Raw genomic sequence first — 23,344 nt, 5'->3', positions numbered from 1 at the left:
ATAGCTGATCAATATTGAATATTTATAGAATTAGAACCGTGGGAAATCACTAAATTCAATTTAAAATTGTTTAATGTAGGACAATTTTTTTCATTCACATTATATACCATAGTCGCATAGTTTCAGTTTCATAGCCTGAATTTTTAAATGGGGAGGGGGAGAACTGCAGTCTAGATAAACCAAAAATAAAAATAAAAAAATACCACCATTATGACAATTGGCAGTTTATACTTGTTATATGTATACATAACAGTTTAATAGTTAAATAAACATAGCATAGTTTAATAAACCATACTGTAATCAGTGTAATCATGTAATCAACAGAATTTAATATAATAATAACTATAATAAATACTAAATAGCATATATTATTTAATTCGTAACAAACTTAAAAATTTCAGTAAATGCAACTATGCATCTAATGAAAACTTATACAATAAAAAATAATAAACAAGACTTTTACAAACAACAATAGCCAATAATAACAAAAATAATCATTTGAAGGAATATTTATATTGACTCTTCTCCAACTTAATTAAATCTTTGTTCTTTTTTACTGACTAAGAAAATTCAAAACAGTCTTCTTTATAATTAAAATAAATTAATTGTTCAGATTTTATGAGAGCTGTTGAACACTTATTTCTCTCAAAAATCCATAACAGAAAATACTCTTTCAGTAAATGCACTACTTAAGGGTAGTATTAATAAAAATAAACCTAACCGATAATAATAATGTAAATATACTATATCAACCATATTATTACACAATCAGTGGTTTGCACCTTATGAATTTTAAATCCAGTCAATCCATGGGGGGTCCAGGCCCGAAAACCCTCCCCTTGGGTACGCCCCTGTCATAGAGTCTATGATAATCTTCTATCACGTCGATAATAATATCATATTGACATATTGTGATAATAATATAAAGAACATTCAACATTTCAATGTCTATTTTTGTAAAATGTAGGAATTTAGGATTGTTCTACAAAAAGTGTAAAGCTTTGTAGGACGCGTAGGACAAATCTAAGTACTAACAAATGTAGGACAGTCCTGCCCAATGTAGGACGGTTGGCAACCCTAGTAAATTCCATTGTCTAAATGTTATTTAGTGTATACTTATGTAGATAACTACAGCACTAAAAAGATGTGGTTAATGTTTTATTATATTAGGTGTCATTAATATAATGTCGTTAGTATGTCCAAGGTTGACAGACGTATTAAAATAGGTATGTGATTTACGAACTTTGTTAATTAATGACGAAATATTTTGATTGAAAACATACTGAGCTAATTAAACCCATATGAGTAACTACCACTTAAAATAGTTAAGCTCTATAGTATATCTAATTTTTATATTAGTGGGATTAGTTACAATATTTATGTATTACACATAAAAACAAAATTGTACATAATCAGAAACATGCACAATTATTTATTATCCATAGAACTATCAAAATTCAATCATTATTTGATTAAGTGAGTTAGTGATAGTGAGTTCCTCTATTTATTTAAAATTTTATTTAATTAGTAGCTACTTATACAAATAATAATGTTTTAAAAATATAAAAATATACAAGACAGATAGCCTATAAAAAGATTATTATCATGTATTATACTAAAAAGTAGATAATATTCTCTGTACTTCTGTAATTAAATAGATAGAAGTATAAAATGATGAAACCAATAATTACAAACATATTTAGGTGTAGAAAATCAGACACAATTAAAACATAGTAGGTACCTGGTATAAGAAATATTTAACTACCAACATTCCTAAACAATTACATCACAACAAATAAACAAAAATGACACATCACCGCAGTAAGCTATTAACATTCTTCACTGTCTACGTTCTAAATTATGACCATGTTTGGGCATAAAGAAACAACACGATATGGGAAAGACTACACAACACCATCACAATATGACGCAATCGAAAATAATTTCCAAAAAAAAAAAAAATAATAATGTCATATAATTTATCCTCCGTAATGTATGATTATATTATATTATAAAGCACTCCCAAAATGCATATCCCACTCGTTTCCAACAAATAACTTTTATTTAAGCAATGAAAATATCATAGATAAAAAAATTGTACAAAGAGAATTATAATATATTATATGAGCAATAAAATATTTAAAAAATGTTTTTAAAAACATAAAAAAAAATAATAAAAAAAGGTTTTTAAAACATATATAGCAATGTTTTGATGGCCGCTTTTCCATATAAAAAAAATGTTTAATTAACATTTTTAAATAAACAAAAAAGGTTTTTAATATATTTTTTAAAAACTTTCTAAATGTTTTTTAAACATATGCAGTTTAAAAATGCAGTGTTTTCAGCTTATTATAGGTAGGTACATATGTTAATTTTTTTTATACACACCCTATGTATATAGAATTGCAAGAAATTGTTTATTAAAAAAAAAAAAAATTATTAATTTATAATTCAATATTATGAAAGACACAAAAAAAATTAATTTTAAATAAAATGATAAAGAACCTTTATGGTTATAAGCATAATATCAATATGTATACAATTAATACAAAATAAAATAATAATATATATACTTAATAAAATATATATAATGTATACATAAGTAATAGGTATACTATAATAGGGTATACTTTAGTACTACTAAAAGAAAATAACAACTTTTAAGTATAATTATATAATAAAAACTGCAATAACTAAACTTGGATGTAACAAATAACAATATAAGTATATAATAAAATTTGTACCTATAATGTATACATAGGTATAATTATTTATATAAAAAAAACAATTTTTAAGTATGAAATAAAAATAATAATAACTGAACTTGGATGTAACGAATAGGTAACAATTAAACAATTGTAAATAAGACTATACATTAAAAAATGCTGGTCAGGTCAGATAGGCTGGTCAGATGTGGCAAGATCATCATCTATTGCTGCAGTAGTCTAAAGATAATTTAATGGCATTTCTATAATTAATAAATACAATCATATTAAAAAATGTATATTTAATTTAAATCTTATAATAATGTAAATAAAATAACTGAAAATGTGTACCTTTTAATTCTGGTTTCGCTCTGAGCCATCCATGGGCTTATGATTTCTATAATACCAGCTTTTGTAGTGGTAGGAAATTTGTGTTATATCGCACCTAATAAAAAAGTATAAAACAATATAATATGACATAAAATAATGTACCTAATACAAAATATGAGATATACACATTTAATTTGGAAACAAGCTTCTCTACAATTTTGAACATTATATTATAAAAGTGTGTGATTTACTACGAGATTTATGAAACATTAATAACTCTATTCAAAATTATTCTTTATTACTGTTAGGGTCGTTCTTACAATATACGGTAGTGTCAGTTAAATCAGTTAATGCTAACAGACTGATAACAGATTTTATTACCGGCAGAATTCCGGAGGTTATAAGAGTCCGACAACTTTAACTGGATATTGTAAGAATCAGCCTTAGAAAATTAACAATGTTGTGTGTAATTCAAGGATGTGAAACTTCTTAACAAATATTAAAATTGTAAATAATAAAATATAGTTGATATGAATATTGCCTACTTATTATAACTTTGTGAATTGGACTTGCTTCAAGACTTTTTTTTTGCCCCTTCCAACTATAATCTGCTATAAATTCATCCAAAAACATTATTCTCATTGTCGATGTTGTCATTTTAGATAAACTCTTTATCCCACCATTGGTAAATGCAATTGTGCGAAAATTAGGAGTATTCGTGGTACGTACAACCAGGAAGTTGCGAAAATAAACAAATCTATGAGAACAGGATCTGGGACAAGTGATATATATATATAAGCCTAAATTACAATGGTTCTCATATGCCGACAGTTTTTTAAGAAAAAATATTGATCTAAATATGCAGACTGAATCAAACTTGGTGAGTTGATTATTTTATTAATTTGATTTGTGTACTTCATAGATAGGGAGAGTATTGTACCTTGGTCTTATAATTAATATCAGACAAAAAATTAGTATTAAGGTCTGAAAAAATTACATTCTTTCCAAAGTGGTATGAATGTACCTTGGACAAAATCATTAATTCTTAGGTTTAAAAAATTGAAAATAGATTTAAAAATTTGTATCATCTACCTAAGTTTAAGTGGTTATATATTATCTATAATATACAAACTGGATTGGTTAGGTAATTTATAATATGTTTATTTTATTACATTATTCAAATACTTATACATTAATTATATTGATTAGGTATTAATATTATTATTTATTATATTAATTATATTAACTATACATTAATGATTATTCAACTTAAACTAATAATACTTTATTGAATCATATTGTACTGCCAGGGAACAGCCCCATCTCCCATAAAAAAATCAGCAAGTCCATCTCGCTTAAGACGAGCTCCTTGAATAAAGTTTCTCTCTTGTGTGGCGCATAATGGTAATAAGTTCTCAGAACTTTGACCAGTTCTCCAATCTCCAAATGATATGAATATTGCCTACTTATTATAACTTTGTGAATTGGACTTGCTTCAAGACTTTTTTTTTTGCCCCTTCCAACTATAATCTGCTATAAATTCATCCAAAAACATTATTCTCATTGTCGATGTTATCATTTTAGATAAACTCTTTATCCCACCATTGATAAATGCAATTGTGGACACCTATTAAGTTAATTGTACATTATTAATACATGGTCTAAAACATATTTTAAAATACAGAAAATATAATTTTATTAAAGGATATCACAAATTCACAACACTAACTTTTTTTTTTTTTTTGATTTTAAGTTTATTTGTGTATTATTGTAGCTAAAATAATTACAATGTTTTAGTAAAAATCCAAAGTTGAAAAAATTATTATTTATCAAGATAATGAGTTGATAGATTCAGAGATTTTGGCGCTATATATAGAGCCTATGGGTGACACAGATAAACACAAATTTTTTTAATAACTTACAATAGTATTTAATAATTTTGTTCTTCATCATAACCCTAAATATATCTATGTGCTTAAAATATTATATATATTGTTTTGTATACATATTATATAAGTACTTGTTTTTAGTATAGTGATGTTCTTTAATATAGGTAGGAATAATGAAATTATATTACTTAGGAGAGAATTTTTATTTAGGAACTATTTATATATATATATATATGTATTGTTTCAATTTATAAATTGGTTTCTAGTAATAATATAAACTAACCTTGGCTTATTAATTTAAAAGAATTTAGGTATGTACTATAATATTAAATCAAAATGTGTTATATAATTTAACTAACACATAAAATATTATTATGCATTAGTTAAAACTTTCATAAATAACAAAAAAAAAATATTAATTTAACTACTAGCTACCTTAAACATTTCATAATTACCAGTTTATGGAAATATTCAATATCTTCAAGTTTTTTTTCTAACATTTTAAGACCATCTTCACTTTTTATTGGAAATACTACATTGTCCATTTCATAATTAGATACTACTACAGGTTTTTTATCATCGGTTGTATCCTTATTATCAATGAGATGATGTTTAATATAAGAAACAGTATTTCTTAATTTCATAATATTGGCTTCAATAATGGTACAATTAAAATTAATAACTTTAAAAATAATCAGTAAATAATTTAAGATTTTTAACTCACCAGAAATGAAACACAGGTCTGATGAAGAGCATCAGTGTTCGTTCTTACTATAACGTGTACCTATTAAAGGACATACAGACTTAGAAATCTTATCACTATCGACTGGAGTACTCATAATTGCACTAGAAATTGAGGTTGAAGTAGAAGGTGACAATGTTGATATTGAATTATATGTCCTCTTTGTAGCAGATTTCAACAATATAGGTGGAGGAGTAGGAAACTGACAATCAATGTTGGTTGGTCGTAAACTGGCTTGTGGTTCTAGGATTTCAGTAGAACTGGTCAGAGGATGTAGATCATTTTTATCCAGAGCAATATCCTCATTGCTACTACTAATTTCAAAAAGTAGCCTTGAAGAAGTTGTTTTATTTCGGCAACCTTTACCTCTCATTTCAAAATCTGACTCTAAATTTGACTCACTTTGTTTTTTATTTGCTTTTATCATCATTTTGTATCCTCTTTCATAATCACCTATATAAGAATAAATAAATTTTGATATAGGTATTTTTTTCAAATATTATATGATATAGGTTAATAATAACTTGTTGGGGCATAAAAATAGCACTATAAAAAGTAGCCAATGATAATTTTGTAATTAATTGCACATTGCAGTAATAAGAAAACAATTTAATTGATTATTAACACAATAAATTTATATATTTTTTCTATTTTATTCTCGGCCTCAATTCATAAGCAAACATAAACAACCTTAAACTTAAAATAATATATATGTATATATGTAACTGAATACATAATCATTAAATTTACATCATTCAGCATTTAAGTTTTAAATTAAATTAACAAATATTTTACATGCTTTAGAAGTAATATTCTCCATCTTATTGTTCAGAAATCTAACACTTATAACCTAATATTAAAAGTACAAAATAAACTTATCCTAATAAATAATCTTTACATTTACAATAGGTATTTAACATAGATGAATTAAGGTAAGACAATATATGACTAATTTTTGTATGGGAAATATATATATATATTAAGCAAATTTCTGAAACTGGCCACATTTTTAAGATGGATAAATGTTGAACAACATAAATTCCAAGTGATGAGCTATTACACGGCACTGAATAGTAATCTTCTTGTGATATAAATTTTTTACCAATGACAACTTCAGTTTTTAGTGACTTTGAATAAGCAAAGTTGTGCACCATTATAATATCACCATTTTTTGACCCACAGCAATTATCAGGTTTTGTTATTCTTAATTGAAAGTGTTGAAACATATGAATCTTGTATTGTGGTCCACAACAATTTGCTAGTAGAGGACCATCACAGTGAATATTTGATATTTTTGATAATGATGATTGCCGAGGAGTTTCAAAATAGTTTTCCAATAAAAAACATTCACCTAATAATCGATTACAAATTTGTTCAGCTGGTTTATTATATCCTCGCACCATTGATTAATTTTTTGCAAATAATTTCCAAATTGAAATGCAGATATTGTTTCTAAAGTAAAATTTGATGTTATTCCTGAATAGTGATCAGAGTCATCTACTATATGAATTAAACCGTGGAAATTATGAGTGATAAAGTCTTTATTATACAGATGAATAAAGTCTTCAACAAAATACCGTAGTAATGATCTGGCATAATTACACATCCACTATCTTTACACATTTTAGGTGATAATAATATAGTCACTGCAAAATTAAAAGTTGAAAAGTTCTCATATTTTTTACTAGTAAAAACAGATTTTAAGACAACTGGTCCTAAATATAGCAAAAATGTTCGAAATTCAGTAGCTTTCAAAACGAAGTAAATGTTTCAGTTCTCTTGGCTTCCTATTAATTTCAATAGGTACACATGAACGATATTCAACTAATAATGATTATAATCTAAGACAGAGTTGGATAGACAATTTGTGAGGAACATTTCCTGTACTCCATGTTAAAATCATAGTACGAGTTACTCCTAAATAAACAAGGTGCATTATATCTAAAACAAACGAGTTGTTAAAATGCAGTCATGGGATTTTTGTAAGTAACGTTTCAGTTTTTCTAAATTCTGTATCTGACCAATTATAAAAAGTTATACCCACTAAAAGACTTTATACCAAGAATGTCTGCCTTTGCAGGGGCATCACAACAGACAGCAACAACTTTTACTGGAATTGTTTTTCCACTTTGATGTAAAATACCATTCTCTGATAAATAATTGACTTCATTAACAAATTCTTCTAGGTAACAATCCATATCATGAGGTTTACCTTTACCAAAATATAAACCAATTGAGAACACTTTATTTTGTAGTTAATTTATATCTAAAATATATCCCAAATAAAATTGGTATCACTTGTATGTTTGAACTTTTAAAAATTGGAATACCATCTATATTAATTATTAGTTTGAAACTATGAATTAAATCTTGAAAAGTTCCAGAAATAATTCTTTTAAGTTGTTTTTCAAGTCCTATATGGATATATTTTCCAGGAAAAACTATTTTTGAACAAAATTTAGTCTTGGATATTTTCAATAATGTCCTAGAATCTCTTGGTAAAGCAGAGGTTAAAGCAGGACTCTTTGAATTTCAGAATCATCAACAAGGAGGGGGGAATAGTTAACTTTGGGAACTCCTGGCCTATAGCCTATAACGTACCTTTTTCACCACATACAAGTGTGTGGTTTTATCAATCCCCTCCTCTTCACTACTTTCTCAATCTATAATAACTTTATATATTTAGGTGAGAGCTGCGTCAGGACTCAGAACTACACCATACTGCGAATGATCACAATTCATTTTGACTGCAGTGTTCGTCCAATATTATTGTTACTCTTCTAGTCTTCTACCAGATAAATCGAACTATCTACTATATCCTACACGGACATTGTACCTCTAATAAGGTATGTTATACTTATATACTATCAACAGACTACTTATTGTTCTTATTGTTAGGTAATTTCAATGGTAAAATTTAATATAAAGTTAATCAAGATACATATTGAATAAATATTTTTCACAAACAAAACATATAATATATTTATTTAGAAATAAAGATTTACATTCAATTAGTATGTACTTATGTAAATTCTGATGGAAAATTACAGTTAAATTAGTTTTCAATTTTTAAATACCTAACGTTAAATAATTTTATGTGCAGTCTAACCTAACCTAACTTAAAATAAATAGAATGCAGTAGAAATATATTTCTTATATTCGTAGAATAAATTAACCTACCAACGGCCAAAAAATTATACAAGTATGAATAATAGGTACCTATCAACATAGGCTTTCATATATTGATACTTAGCATGATATTTTTTGTTACTTACCTATTAGTTGGTTTATTATTAATTAAAAAAAACTAGGTTTCAACAATTTAAATTTATATAACAAAAATCGTTCGATAATTTCATAAAAATTGCATAAGATATGCTATATTTGTGTGATAAAAAAATATTATTTTTAGTATTTAATTTATCAATAATATTAATTTACAAATGAATTTAACAATAATCAAGATCAAAAACGTATTAGTTTTATTCTGCAGGTTTTTAACATATTATAGTCACATCGTATAATGTTGTGTATTATTTCAGAAAATCATGAAGTTCAATTTGATTATTTTGGTACTGAGCTTGTGCGTTGACTTAATTCTTGGATCTATCGCTAATAATAGTTCGTACTGGGAAGCTCCGTTCAGGTTTTGTGGATCAAATCTCGCAGTTGAGCTCTCAATCATCTGCAAAGGCCGCTACAACGAAGATCCACGTGAATATAATTTTCTATAGTACCTTATTCTTAATTATAATAGTATCGTCTATTGGTCGAAATTAACCTATAAAGTTTATATTAATTGTAAAATCAACGAACTCTAGAATACAAAATTAGATACCTATCACACACACACAGTTAATTATCGGGGTTTGTGTTTCTTCTCATTTTTTATAAGTATGAAAAAATAAAACGAAAATTTCATAACTTAGTTAGATCATTTAAAATCTTTCTCAAAGACTGCGATGCCCCCCTCCCCCGCGGTTAAGGTTTCTAGCCACAGGAGTCATGATGGTGGTATAAGTCGTATCGATGATATCGATTATATCAATCCAATTCACTATCGAACAAATAGCGAATTAAATAATATCGTAAAACTAAGAATATAGTAAATATTATACATTTTGTTTTCAAAATCTATCGATTAATCGAAATAATCGATTATTTTGACACTATCGACTATCGAGTGTATCTTACTAAGATACGGAGAAATTTTGATTTATCATTATGGTCATAGCGTGCTGATGTAGATTTGACGAAATAAACATTATGTTTTCTCGTAATGCTCTAATATAATACATTAAGAACTAAAAAGCAAACTTTTTTTAACATTTTAGGGGTTCTAATCTTCCCTTTCCTTGCTACTCCTTGTATATTTTAGTTTGTAATTAAAACAATTTAAAATTGAATAAAATGTAAAAGAAATATGGTAAATGGTAATCTGATGATCATGTTAACTTATTATAAGCATATTCTATTTAGTTAGATTTATTGAAAAATGTTTGTCTTTGCTAATGATTTACCTTTGTTTTCAGGAAGTCACTCGTTCAAATCTAAAAGGGCTATCGCTAATGAGTGTTGTAAAATAACTCCGTGCAGCAGGAAATATTTGAAAGATCATTATTGGCTTCCTGAATCGAAATGGTATGTAATAACATAAATAAAATATCTAAAATTGTAAACTTAAATTAACCATTCAACAAAATTTATATAAAAATAAACTTACGATAAATTCATAAACAAAGTTACAAACTTAACAGGTTAACTGCTACGTTATTTTTCAGTACATTGCCAAAAGCGCTACGTGTGCCATTTTTGGTACACTTGTTGTTTTGCCAATATGTTTTTGCGTGCCTACTATGGTACACTTAAATACGATTTTAACACAGGAAAATATTTCGTAGCCCGCTAGACAAACAAATTTTCGACTAGCCCATTAATATCTTATAAATTAATTTGTTTAGGTAAAATTAGAATACGAATGGCAAATCAACCATGTACCAGAGATGGTACACATGGCGGTTAACCTGTTAATAATAAAAAATGTTCTAACTTAATTTAATAGAAATGTATCTATATAAGATTCTACTACATTTCAAATTACTTATGTAATTTTTTCAGTAACTAATTAATATGTATAAATTCCAGGGCTACAATTGCAACTACAACTTTAACTTCAACTTCTACTTCAACTACAACTACGACTCCAAAACCAAAACCGGGATTTACGTTTAAAATCCGAAAAACGGATTACACTAATATTTTATTTTATTATTTTGATCTACGTAAGTACCTACATACTTTAAATCGGAGTGTCCGAATTGGTTCTGAAATGCCCGAATTGGTTCCCGGGTTCTTTCAAAGGGTATATCCGAATTAGTTCCCGAGTTGTTAAAATTTTGGCTTAATAAATAATATATAACAAACATTAAAAAAAAATTAAAATCTTAATTTAAAAATATAAAATAAATACCTAATAATAAATATATGCGGTATATCGTTTTTTTTAATTCGTTTATTTTCTTTATAGTTATTATTTTCTATTATTGAGGTAAAAACTTATAACAAACATTTAAAAAAAATTTTAATCTACTGATTTCATTATTTTTATATGTTCGGATGTGCGGAATAAAAGCAACTGTTGAATTTTCTGTGAAATGATTCACAGCAATTAGTATAGTTCGTTCTATACTACTGGTACATTCAGCCCACATTGTTGGTGGAAGTGAGCTATCTTTTTCAATATAATTTTTAAAATATAATCGAAGAATTCACCAATTTTTTCATTTAAAATATTAATTATAATATTAAATATTTCATTTATATTATATTGTATTTTGCTTTTTCGTAAGTCTGTATCGGGAAGCAATTCGGACGTGTGCCGCCTACCTAGAATATCGGGAACCAATTCGGATGCAGCCTTAAAGGGCTCATGAGTGGCTTGTAAGGGTCTTGGAGTGCATTTGAATTCCTTGGAATTTGTTGAAATAGAACTAGATACTTAGACGTTATTGTGATTTCTTACAAAACTATTTATAAACAGTTCAATATAGTTTATTTTTAATAGTAAAAATAATTTTATTTTTTAAAATGACAATATTCTTATATCTTGACACCTTGTCCTAGAATTTAGGACACCTAACTACATTTTTACTTGTTCCATTTTAACTCAAATACCATTAAGTATGCTCTCAGATTCAACAAAATAAATTTTAACCTTTTTCGTTCAAATTCAAGTTTAGTTATGATACATTGAGTATATAGTTAGAATGAAAAATTTAGCTTATAAATATAAAACTCAAAACATACCTTCTAATGTTGTGTAAATAAAATGCTGCCCTACTGCACTTAAAGCTTCTTGTACTGGAGGGATTTAGATGCTTATAATTATCTTAATAAAAATATAGTGTGGTGGAATTGATGATATCATATTTTTTCACACAAACACACAAATAGGTTGAAATAAATTATCTACAAATGGCTCTAAGCGAGTATCATCGTATAAACATCTAATGTTCCATAATTTCAATATTACCCATCCAATGTATATAATCATAGCAATAAATACACTTAAATAGTATCCAAATCCACAAACTAAAAGTTGATTTAATAATTTGTTTCAATTTTTCAGTGATGCAAGTATTGGAATATCTTCAATTGGATAAGTAACAAGTACACCAAGCAACTGTCAACATTATATTGCAGCTTCAAAAATATATTTCAATCTTTTGTTATAATTAAATTATTAATATGATATACTATCATATATGAACTATCTATAGATATCCCAACATTTTATTTTTCAATTTTAAACATTATATTGCAATTTAATTTATAGTGCAAAATAAAATAATAATAATATAATATGTATCAAATACTTAAATTAGTATGTATAAGAAAGTAAATGTAGATTTAACAATTATAAATTAGTTTTTATTACCCAACTCAAATAATAATATAAGTTTTATATTTTTATACATGATTTTCTGACTTATTATTTTTTATTTGTTTTGTTTATCATACACTAGTAATTTACATTCGATGTAAATGTTTCAGTTAGAATAATAATAATTATTAAAGAACAAAGAACTAAAATTGTACCACAAAATGTAATTTTAAGAAATCATAATATGTATGATTGATTATTATTTTAATATAATAAAAAGAAAATAATTTGTTCATTGGTTGGTTTAGGAAGCAATTTTACCATATTAAGTTGGTTAAATAAGATAATTTGAATAAAGCAAATTGAATTATGATTTTTAAACAACATTTTTATCTTATGACGTATATAAAACTAAACTAGAATATTTCAATATAGAACATTATATTTATATATATCTGTTTATACAAGCGACACTCTTCGCCGGTCTAAAGTTATGACTTAAGAGTCCAAAATTTTGAATATTTTGTAACTTCATACCTTTCTGGTGTGTTTAAATATTGAACATCACGGAAGTGAACGTTTTGGGTGGCCTACAATAATGTGTCTAGGGTGTTGAGTGTTTCAACTTCTTTACTTTTTATACTTTACATATGTACATCCTATGTAGTGTGCTAACATACCATAAAATGGCATTTGATGTGGTCATACCTTGTGATTTCTATTATGATAATATTATTTTAAATCTTAGTTAACATCAACCTGGGCTCACCAAAACACCAAATTATAATCCTAGAATTTATATGATAAAACTGATAACCAATATGATAATGATTAATTACGTTACTTGTGGGTGTAGCAAACTCTTAAAATATAGCACAAACAATACATTTAAAAAGTCTACATTCCTTCAATATATTAGTTGTTTATTTATACTATAGTGGACTCCCTTTAATTAAATCTTCTAGCAGTCAGTTTTATCCAATTTTAGCATTGTTAAAAATTATCAACCATTATAACCGATAATGTTGTATTTCCGATTGGTACTTATATTAACCATGACATATTGTTTAAACAATTGTTTGTAAGATATTATAGTAATTGAAGCTAATAGTTTATACGAAAAAGATATTACTGTATGTGATATAGTAGGTACATTATGTATTAGATAGTTCCTTTACTGTAAAACTAAACCATTTAATACAAACTAACTATCTATTGATAATAATATTATAATTGTAAATTTTAATTTTTGTTTAATATTATATAGATTTATATAACTATTTTAATTGTACATGGATGAACTTGGTTGGTATGTAATTAAATTAATTTGATTAAAAAAAACCTTGGTACCTTTTTGTGTTTTCAAATTCCAAAAATCAAAGTTTGTTTTCATTCCACATTTAAAATCAGAATTTTATTTTTAATGACATGATTACAAAATTGAAAAAGAGTTACCCAAAATATTTAAATTAGTACTTTCAATAAAACAACATAGGTACTACAAAAATGAAAAAAATAACATGATTGACATTGTTAGCTATATATAAATTAAACCTTAATTTAATTTGTTGTACTATATTACATTTTGTCAAGTAACTTATATATACATTTTTCATACCTACATAATAATTAATTTCAGTTTATCAATTATCAGTCTCAATAGAAAATTGATTTTGTGTACCTAGTAATTATTGGTTACTATTTAGCACTACCTATATGTATTTCACAGTTTTTTTGTTTTTTTGAGTGTCCAGAATTTTTATTTATCGGTTACTGATTACTGAAGGCTGTTTTAACAAATTTTTAATTGCAGTAACTTTCATGGACAAGGTATAGAAATAATTTTTTCATTTTCTTAAACTTTCAGGGTTGGGAGGGAAGGTTACAACTCCACCAGCACCACCATGTCTATAACACTGGTATCTTAATTATTATGTTACGTATAACAATTTAGTGATCAGTTAACGACCTCAATTTTTTTTTATCGGACATTTGAGAAAGGTTTTTGAAATTTACGATGGGAATTTTTATTCATAAATAGCTCACAGATTATAATAATATTATAGCAATAAAATAAATAAATATTTATTGCCATTTACTCAGGTAGATGAGCAGTATTGAATTTTATCAAGATGAATATTTCACTATCTATTATTTAAGAATACAAAAACAAGGATAATTTGTATCACCAAACTCTCAATACTTTTAAACGTTTTAAGTTTTATTTACAATTTAATGTCATTGAAATAAGAAATATATTTTTTTATCGCTATATTTTTTCAAAGTTTCTTAATATTATTTAACTTTTTGTTTTCGATTATTGAATGTGTAATAATGCAGTTATAAACTGATTCGTACGTATAATCTTTGAATATTAAATAAAATGTATTCTAGGTATTAACGAAAAATAAAAATTTCATATTGTACCTACCTACCTTATTACGATAAAAAATAATATGAGTACAGCATAGTAGGGTATACCGATTTCTGGTATTGTTGTGTTACAATGATGGATTGAATCCAAAATCGTCCTTTACGAACTATTTCGATTTGGTACACGTCAGCTTACCCCCCCCCCCCACCATGGGGCTATAATTAATGGCTTCGGAACTCTGGGAAAGAAACAGTCAACCATAAACATAATACAAGTATACTGCATTACTGCAGTGTTTATATGGAAATTTTATTTTAAAGTGTTAATTATTAAAAGTGTAAACATATCAAGAATGTGGTAATACTTTATACAATTTTTTTTTTATCAATATTTGATAAAAAATATACTTTTAAATTGATCTTTTTTGAATAAAGATAATGATATTTTATTTTCATGTAATTAAACTACTTTATTTATATTACACTATATAAATTATTAATTGTTGATGACTGTATTGTTACAATTATGAAACTAAATCAATCAAGATTTTAACCCTGCTCAAGACTCACAGTACATTATACATTATTGATCTAATTGAGTATTCCTTAGATATCTAATATATTCATTAAGGTTTCTATCTCTTTTTGAATATCAACATACTGTTACAATCAAAATTGACAATAACAACAGGAATTAACTATGCATTGTCGTGAGTCATTACACAGACATAAGTAATAAAAACCCAAAAATAATTGAGGAAGTGTGGTCATATTATAGTAAGTTATTAAAATTACTGTTTTTTAAATTATTTTTGTGTAATCTAATACATTTACACATAAGATAATACATAATCTGGATTTGAATATTGTAGTGTCCCAGCATACAGGAGGACGAACGACTTGTGTTGAGGTAGATGGTTTGGGTGAAATAAGTATAATAACTTGACTTGTGATTAATTATTATACAATTATTTGCTTGCGATGTGGACAAAACATTATTACTGATACATGAATGATTTAATTGAAAATATTCTAAGTCCAAATGATTAATTTGGAATGGTGACTGGCGTGAAGGTGCTTGCACTGACTCAGGTGGCTCACGTCTGCATTTGGTCTATTCAGGGCTCTCCAATATAGGTTTGCTTTATCGGTATCTGAGACAACCTATGTGTTATCTTCTTTCCGAAGGGGAGAGGGAGTTGAAACGGTTTTAAGAATTTTTTTTGTCGCTTTCCAGAGGGAAGAGTGTTGAGTTGTTAAGTTCTGTATGTATTTTTGATAAGTTCTAGAACTGTGTTGTGAGAGCGCTTTTCTTAGTTTGTTGTTTAGTTGGTTGAAGGTTTGTTTATCGATGGGGTATTTGTGTCTTTGCCACCGGGACCTGGCTTTTCGTTTTTCTTGGAGAAGAAATTTTATGTGATTCGGTAGTGGGTATTTTTCGTGGTGGATTGGACTATGAAATGTTGCCAAGTGTGTGCAATCTTGAATGTCTATCGTGAGTTTTTGAATTGTTTCATCAATATCGTCACTTGACTTTAGGGATGAGTTGAGTTGAGTGCGAATTTCAACGAGTTTTTTAAAAGTAGGCCAGTGTATTTTTTTGGGAGCTTGGAGATTTGTGGTAGGGTTCGCAGAGGGTATTTCAAACTCCAGTATAACAGGTGAGTGGTCGGATGAAAGGTCATTAGTGTTAGTGACCGTGGTAATGCAGTTGTTTGGTGTTTTTGTGATAAAGATATCAAGAATATCTGGACGTCTGATCCGATGAGAAGGCCAATAGGCGGGGTGAGGTGGGGGTAGAATTTTTATATTGGAGTTGGCTATAGAGTTGAGTAGGGTTCTGCCTCTTGTATTAGTTGAAAAACAACCCCAAGAGGAGTGTTTGGCGTTTAGGTCACCGGCGACGATAAAATGTTTACCTAGAGATTCGAAGAAATTTGTAAAGTTAACTGAGCTAATTTTAGGTCCTGGGGGGCAGTAGGTGGAAGAGAGTGTCAGATTTATATGTTTATTTACGGGAACAAGAATGCTTGTTGCTTGGATGTAAGTTTCACTGATTTTAGGAAGAGAGGAATGGGGCAAATTATTCTTAACAAGTATCAAGGAGCCAGCGTGAGCCGTGTTGTCGGGGTGATTGCTTTGATAAGCTTTATAAAATGAAGCTTTATATATGAATAGCTTTATCCGAGTATTTTGATAGATTTTGACGGGGTAAGATAAGACTCGGATATCATGGCTGTCTATATTAAGATCACTAAGGATTGTCTGGAGTTCTAGTTTGTGGGGTGTAATACCGTTTGCGTTACATGTGAGTAATTTGAGTTTAAAGTTAGTTTCCATTGTTGGAGCTTAATTTGTTTATTAATGAGGTAAGAAGGGTTATTAGAGGATTGAGAAGTGTTATGAGGGGAGAAATTAGTGTTTTAAATTCGGAAATGAACGATGTTAGTTGGTTTGATAATTTTTGATTGGGAATATGGTCGTTGGTATTATTAAAATCTGATTTTGATTTGTTACCTATTACTGCTTGTGAATATGATGTGTGCTGGGTGTTAATGGGCTCGTTATGAGTAGTTGTGGGTGCGTTGTTGAGATGTTGACTTGCTTCGTGATGAGGATGACTGTTGTGTTGGATTTGAGATGAATCTGAATTTTGGGCTAATTCTCTTGAGATGGAGTTTGGTTGAAGTTTCTTTCGGAGACGTTGGAGATCCTTGTGTACCGTGCAGCCTCTGTAATTTGCCGGGTGAGCATTACTACATAGTGCACATTTAGCAGGGAGGTCCTTGGGTTTGGAGCATTGGTCTGAGGTATGGTTATCGCCACATCGGACGCATTTAAGCAAACGATTGCAGTATGATTTAGTGTGGCCGTACTGTTGACAGCGATGGCATTGGACTAGATCCCGTCTGATGTGTGGGGCTTCGAATTTGACTTTAGAGAAACATAAATTGTTTATCTTGAAGATGTCTTGGTTGTTTGGAGATGGGTTGAGGTCTACAAAGAATAGTGGGAGGGGTTCTTTTGATTGGGATTTTAGGATGTTAGTGACATTTTTTACCATAAACCCATGTTTTTCAATTTCATCTTTAATGTAGTCAGTAGGAATTGTATGGTGCAGATTCCTAATAACAACTCTGTAGGACTTTTCTTCGTGTGACTGGTACGTGTGGTATTCAAGTTTATTCTCGTTGAACAATGATATAACGGCACGGTAAGAACTGGCCGAGTGAAGGTTTATTTTTATGGTTTTTGAGTTGGACTTGCAGAGGAAGCCCTCGTTTTTCGTTATTTGTTCTAAGTTTTTACAAAGAGTGACGAAATTAATCGGAGATGTCAAGAAAATTGGTGGCGGAGGAGGTGGTGGAGAAGTTGACTCGATGATTTCTGTGCCTGTTACGATATCCATATCATCTATATTATTTTCGTCTGTGTTGAGTAGAGAGTAACGGTTTGGTGAGGAGAAGTGAGACGGATCGCTTGTTTTTTTGTGAGAGGCGAAGTAGAGTTGTTGGGTGACCTAATGCGTTTGTTGGTGTCAACAATATTCCATTCTTGGTTTTTGGCCGAAGAGGCGGGTGAAGCGGTTGCGACCTGCGTCGTACAAGAAACAGTATTTGCGATAACTAACGGAGATAATTTCGGATTGTTTTTAGATTTACTTGTGACTGAGTTATTTCGTTGCATGGTGCAGCAGTTGATAAGTTGCAGGTCGCGGCCTACAGCCGGTTAAAGTACGGTGGTGGCAGGTAGATTATATTTTTGTTTAAACGTGTGGAATACGGAAAACGAATATAATTAAACTGAGAAATATGGTTTGAATTTGAACTCATTAATTTTAATGATGCGATAGGCGGAGGGCGATAGTGTACGCGCACGACGGTCAACGGACGTGTGGTACGAACGACGTTTAGATTAAATTCTAATGAAAAAAGCATAATGTCAAACTGTTATAAGACACATAATTATATATTTTTGCAACATTTTCTTGAATTAATATAATTTTTCCCAACAATATACAGTTTTCATAATGGATTGTCTGTATTTAAGCACGTCAATATAAAACTGTAAAATACGTGATGTGATTCAAGTTATGTACAATAACAATTCAAATGAATTTCAAACGATTTAGTTCATCTGAAAAGAAATGTAACTACCAGGGGAATATGCTATTGACATCGCCATCAATAAGTGTGTCTTCGATATTTAATGGAAGCGCCAAAAACTACATATGATTAAAAATTCAAAAGTTAATTTTAATAAAATATTTTTGTAGTAACAGTATGAAAATTAGGTACGATCTTAAATAGAGTTTACAGGTAATTTCAAAATAATAGCTATCGACGGAGGACTATTTGAGATTTTAAGAATTATCGAACCAGGATTAAATGCGTAATATAAACTCTGTGGGCAATCTAATGTAGGCATAGTCAATGGTGTGCATCGTCCAAATTTCATTCATAATCTCAATGATTAACTGGTATTTACCCAAGTAGCAAAGAAATGTTTTTGAAACGTTTTAAAAAATGTATGAAAAATATATAATAATATTATTAAAAATGTTTTTTAAATATCTTCATGGCCGCTTTTACATTACTTTGAAAATGTTTAACTAACATTTTAAATAGGTTGTAAATACATTTTGTTTTCAATGATAAAAAATATTTTTAAAACCATTCTTAAAAATTTATTTCATATACTTAAAATATCTTTTTTTTATTGTTTTAAGGTATTTTTAAAATGTTTTTTTTTTTTATAAAACACCCAAATATCATCTATAATATAAGATGATGTGTATAAATTATCAGATCTATATATAAACTATATATAGACAGACTAAAGGTTCTTAAACTCCATCTCAATAATATAGGTAAAAATAGCTTTGACGGAAACAATAAAATTGACATTCACATGCTAAATCATAAAAATTACATAAAATATATAATTATTTATTTTGCAATATTTTTTTTTTATTCAGGAAAATAAACAAAATCAACAACTGTTATTATTTTTAAAATAACATTCATAATATATTTGATATAGCCCAGGCTATAAAATATAATAATATTATAATACTAAATATATAATGATAATTAATAGTATATTATAATATTATATGAATAATGAATTATATAGTATCATCTTCATCAAATGATGATGATTGTAGTAGTCCTTCGGCTGGCATATTTTCAGTAGATTTTATGTTTCTTTTTTCGTCTCTATATTAAACAAAACAAAAATAAATTCAACATAAATATATTACTATAATTATAATACAATTTTATATTTGGATTAAAATGTATTATTTAGATATTGATGTATAAAGATGATAGTTATTTATTTATACTATGTCTATAAATATGTACACATAAATTATTTGTGTCCTTGGGCCCAGTCTATATATAAAATAAATTCAAAATATAATATATGCTACTTGTGAAAATTCAAGTTTAATAATTTTTAAAAATTATCACTTATTGGTACTATATACTGATAAGTATGTAAGTATTATGTAGTTTCAAAATTAATGGCTATAATTCTCAACACAGAAACCAGTTCTTATAATGATGTGATTAAGAAATATAAAATATACTCAATGCCATATTATTATGTTTATAAGTTATAACTAATAAATTTATCATATTGAAAGAATAAATAATATCACTTATTTATTTTATTATCATTTAAATGAATTAATAATAAATACCAATGTTTAAGCTATAACACCCAACAAAAATTAAAAAGATTATAAGAAACTAGGTAATTTAGTTAAAACTGATACATTCTCAGTATTTATAACATAACAGAACCTATAAAACTTATATATCTTCCATTATAATACAAGAAAACAAATTTCAAAAATCAATATAAATTATTGACGTTGTATCATAAATATTTAATGTTTAGTGTATAGTGCAAAAAACTACTATATATTATTATATGTATAATAAACATACCTAAGAATTCTAGTAGGTGCTTGGGCAAACCAATTCATTACACTTGCAATGACATCCATCTTGTAGTTTTCTGAATTAGGAAATTTTTTACCAACACAGTCTAAAACAATATTTACACAAATTATGTTTACCTCAATAATATGTTATAATAATAAAAAAATAATAATATGACTTACTTATAATAACTTTGAAAATTTTATAATTTTCTAATTTCTTTTTTTCTTTTTGACCTTTCCAGCTAAAGGCAGATGCAAATTTATCAGTAAATATTGTTTTCAATAAACTATTGGTTACTTTGGAAATTGATTTCCCTTCAGAAGCAAACATAAATGTTGACAACTGTTATTCATACATGTATAAAAAAAACAAACATTATTTAACACAATAATTTAATGCTTATAAAATAAGTTATAGATAGGTAGGTACCAATTTATCACTATATCCAAGGTCATAAAATGCGAGCTTTGATTCGAGAGTCAAAAGCTTTTCCTCGTCATTAATTGGGAATGTTGATAAAACATCATCAGTTTTTTCCTGATTGAATGTATTATTTTGAAGTGTTGAAGCCTCTTTATTTTCAATGAATGAAGTTAATTCCAGTTTTAAGTAATTCATGTTTGATTTGAACTTCATAAAGTCAGCTGTAATTGTTAAAATATTTAATTAATATATTTTCATATCTAACATTATAATACATTGTCATTTAGTGTTAATAAACATACAAATTTATGTAGTTTAAGTAATAATAATTTTTTTTTTTATTACCAGATAGACGACAAAGTTGATGTCCCAACGATACTAATAGTTGATAGTTTTCATCTTTGTTTGTATTGTTATTTTGAGATTCAAACGAACAATGATGATTATTTTTCTTATTTAATTTGCAGTTTACATTACTTAGAGCTGAGTCATCTAAAATTAAATTAAACAATAATTATAAATAATATTAGAAATAGTCATAAACAACTAGTCCAAAATCTAACTTAGTTTCAAAAAAATGTAAAAACTTTAAAAATATATTAAGATAAGTAAATTATTCTATGTAATGCTTGAATTACAATAAATAATTCACTTATAAAAAATGTTCATTTTATTATAATAAAATACTGCCATAATTTATTTACTAATATAACGTTATATAATATTCTTACAGTTATTATGTATTCCAATATGAGGAGTCTCAAAATCAGCATCAATTAATTGATGATTATCTAATGGTGTACTTGTATTTATTGCAGATAATCCTGTTGATTAAGAAAGTTACATTTATTATTAATTTAAAATGTATTAAACAATTACATTACACAACATTTTATTAAATAAGTAATTAGAATATCAGCTGTAGGTATTTCATTTTACATAATTATCTCATTTTTCTTAAGCAAGTTCATTTGAATTATTAAAATATATTCCCATTATCAACAAAAATAGAATTTGACATTTGTGTTATTTTAATTTCTGAATTTTATGATCACAATAATTTTATTTAAGTCTATTAATTATACATACCTAACTTATTGCTTTGGCGGGGAGTGCTTGTTTTTTCTTTTAGTACAGCGCATTCATCAAAATTATGATTTTCTAAGAAAAACAAAAATGTATCATTTAAACATAAACTATACCTAGAAATAATAATAATAACTCACTACTGAACTAATGTAATCATATTAATACCTTTTTTTTCTTTTGGAAAATTCGGATAGTCTAACTGGGTTGTTGATGATGACTTCTGTTTGATACTGATATGGAAAGCTTCATCAGAATTATCAGAGTCAGATGTTAAATTAGAAAATAAATTTTTAGTATTATGATCTTCATATTTTAATTTTTTTCTCATTCCACGTCCTTTCAATTCAGCATCAGAGTGTAAATTTTTTTTGCTTTTGTTTTTCAACAATTTATACATAAGTTTTATACCATAATCATAATTATCTGTAAATTAATAAATAATCAGTTTAAACAATAATGTAATAAATTTACAATAAATAAATATAGTAAATTAGATACCTATGTTACTCTCAACTATTTCAATTTTAAATTTTTCCCAATCATTTGTATTTGGTTTTGCTTTTTCTCTAGCAAGTGATTTTATTTTAGATAATCGAAATGACATAGGGTACCAACATGTATCATTATCGATTATCCATGCATTTGGAATTAAATCCGGGGTTTTTGCATCTGGAGGTTCATATAAATGTATGAGTGTCCACATTCTAAAATAAAAAACTTAATCAATTATATCTAACATAAATCATGGTATGCTGTTTTAATAATCATTAAAATAAATTAATAAGCACCTGAATAAATAATTAAAATTCTTCATATAAATTGTGATATATAATTAAGATAGAAGGAAAATAATGGATAAAATATAGGAAAAAATTATAAATAATGTTATACCATATAGACAGGTGTATTTATATAGTTGAATATGATGCTAATAATGATTTATATACAATAATGTA

General features: G+C 27.2%; 1 protein-coding gene and 2 pseudogenes across 1 annotated transcript; all 3 read right to left on the bottom strand.

The window, feature by feature from the left end:
- Positions 1-2,894: 2,894 nt before the first annotated feature.
- LOC149061527 (uncharacterized) lies at positions 2,895-23,091 on the bottom strand (annotated as a pseudogene).
- On the bottom strand, positions 6,580-8,408 carry LOC149061529 (uncharacterized; annotated as a pseudogene).
- On the bottom strand, positions 21,288-22,785 carry LOC149061528 (uncharacterized). Its single transcript, XM_089220924.1, has 5 exons — positions 22,554-22,785; positions 22,389-22,460; positions 22,031-22,123; positions 21,645-21,791; positions 21,288-21,520 (listed from the first exon to the last, which is right to left on the bottom strand). The coding sequence occupies exons 1-5, from the start codon at positions 22,783-22,785 to the stop codon at positions 21,288-21,290; spliced, it is 777 nt and encodes a 258-aa protein (XP_089077050.1).
- Positions 23,092-23,344: the final 253 nt, after the last annotated feature.

The sequence above is a fragment of the Diuraphis noxia genome, unplaced genomic scaffold (genome assembly GCF_037042655.1).
Source record: "Diuraphis noxia isolate RWA-SAM2 unplaced genomic scaffold, SU_Dnox_SAM2 contig0001, whole genome shotgun sequence".
NCBI classification, from domain to species: Eukaryota; Metazoa; Arthropoda; class Insecta; order Hemiptera; family Aphididae; genus Diuraphis; species Diuraphis noxia.
The sequence above is the reverse complement of the archived record's forward strand: the minus strand, read 5'-3'. Positions and strand labels throughout refer to the sequence as shown.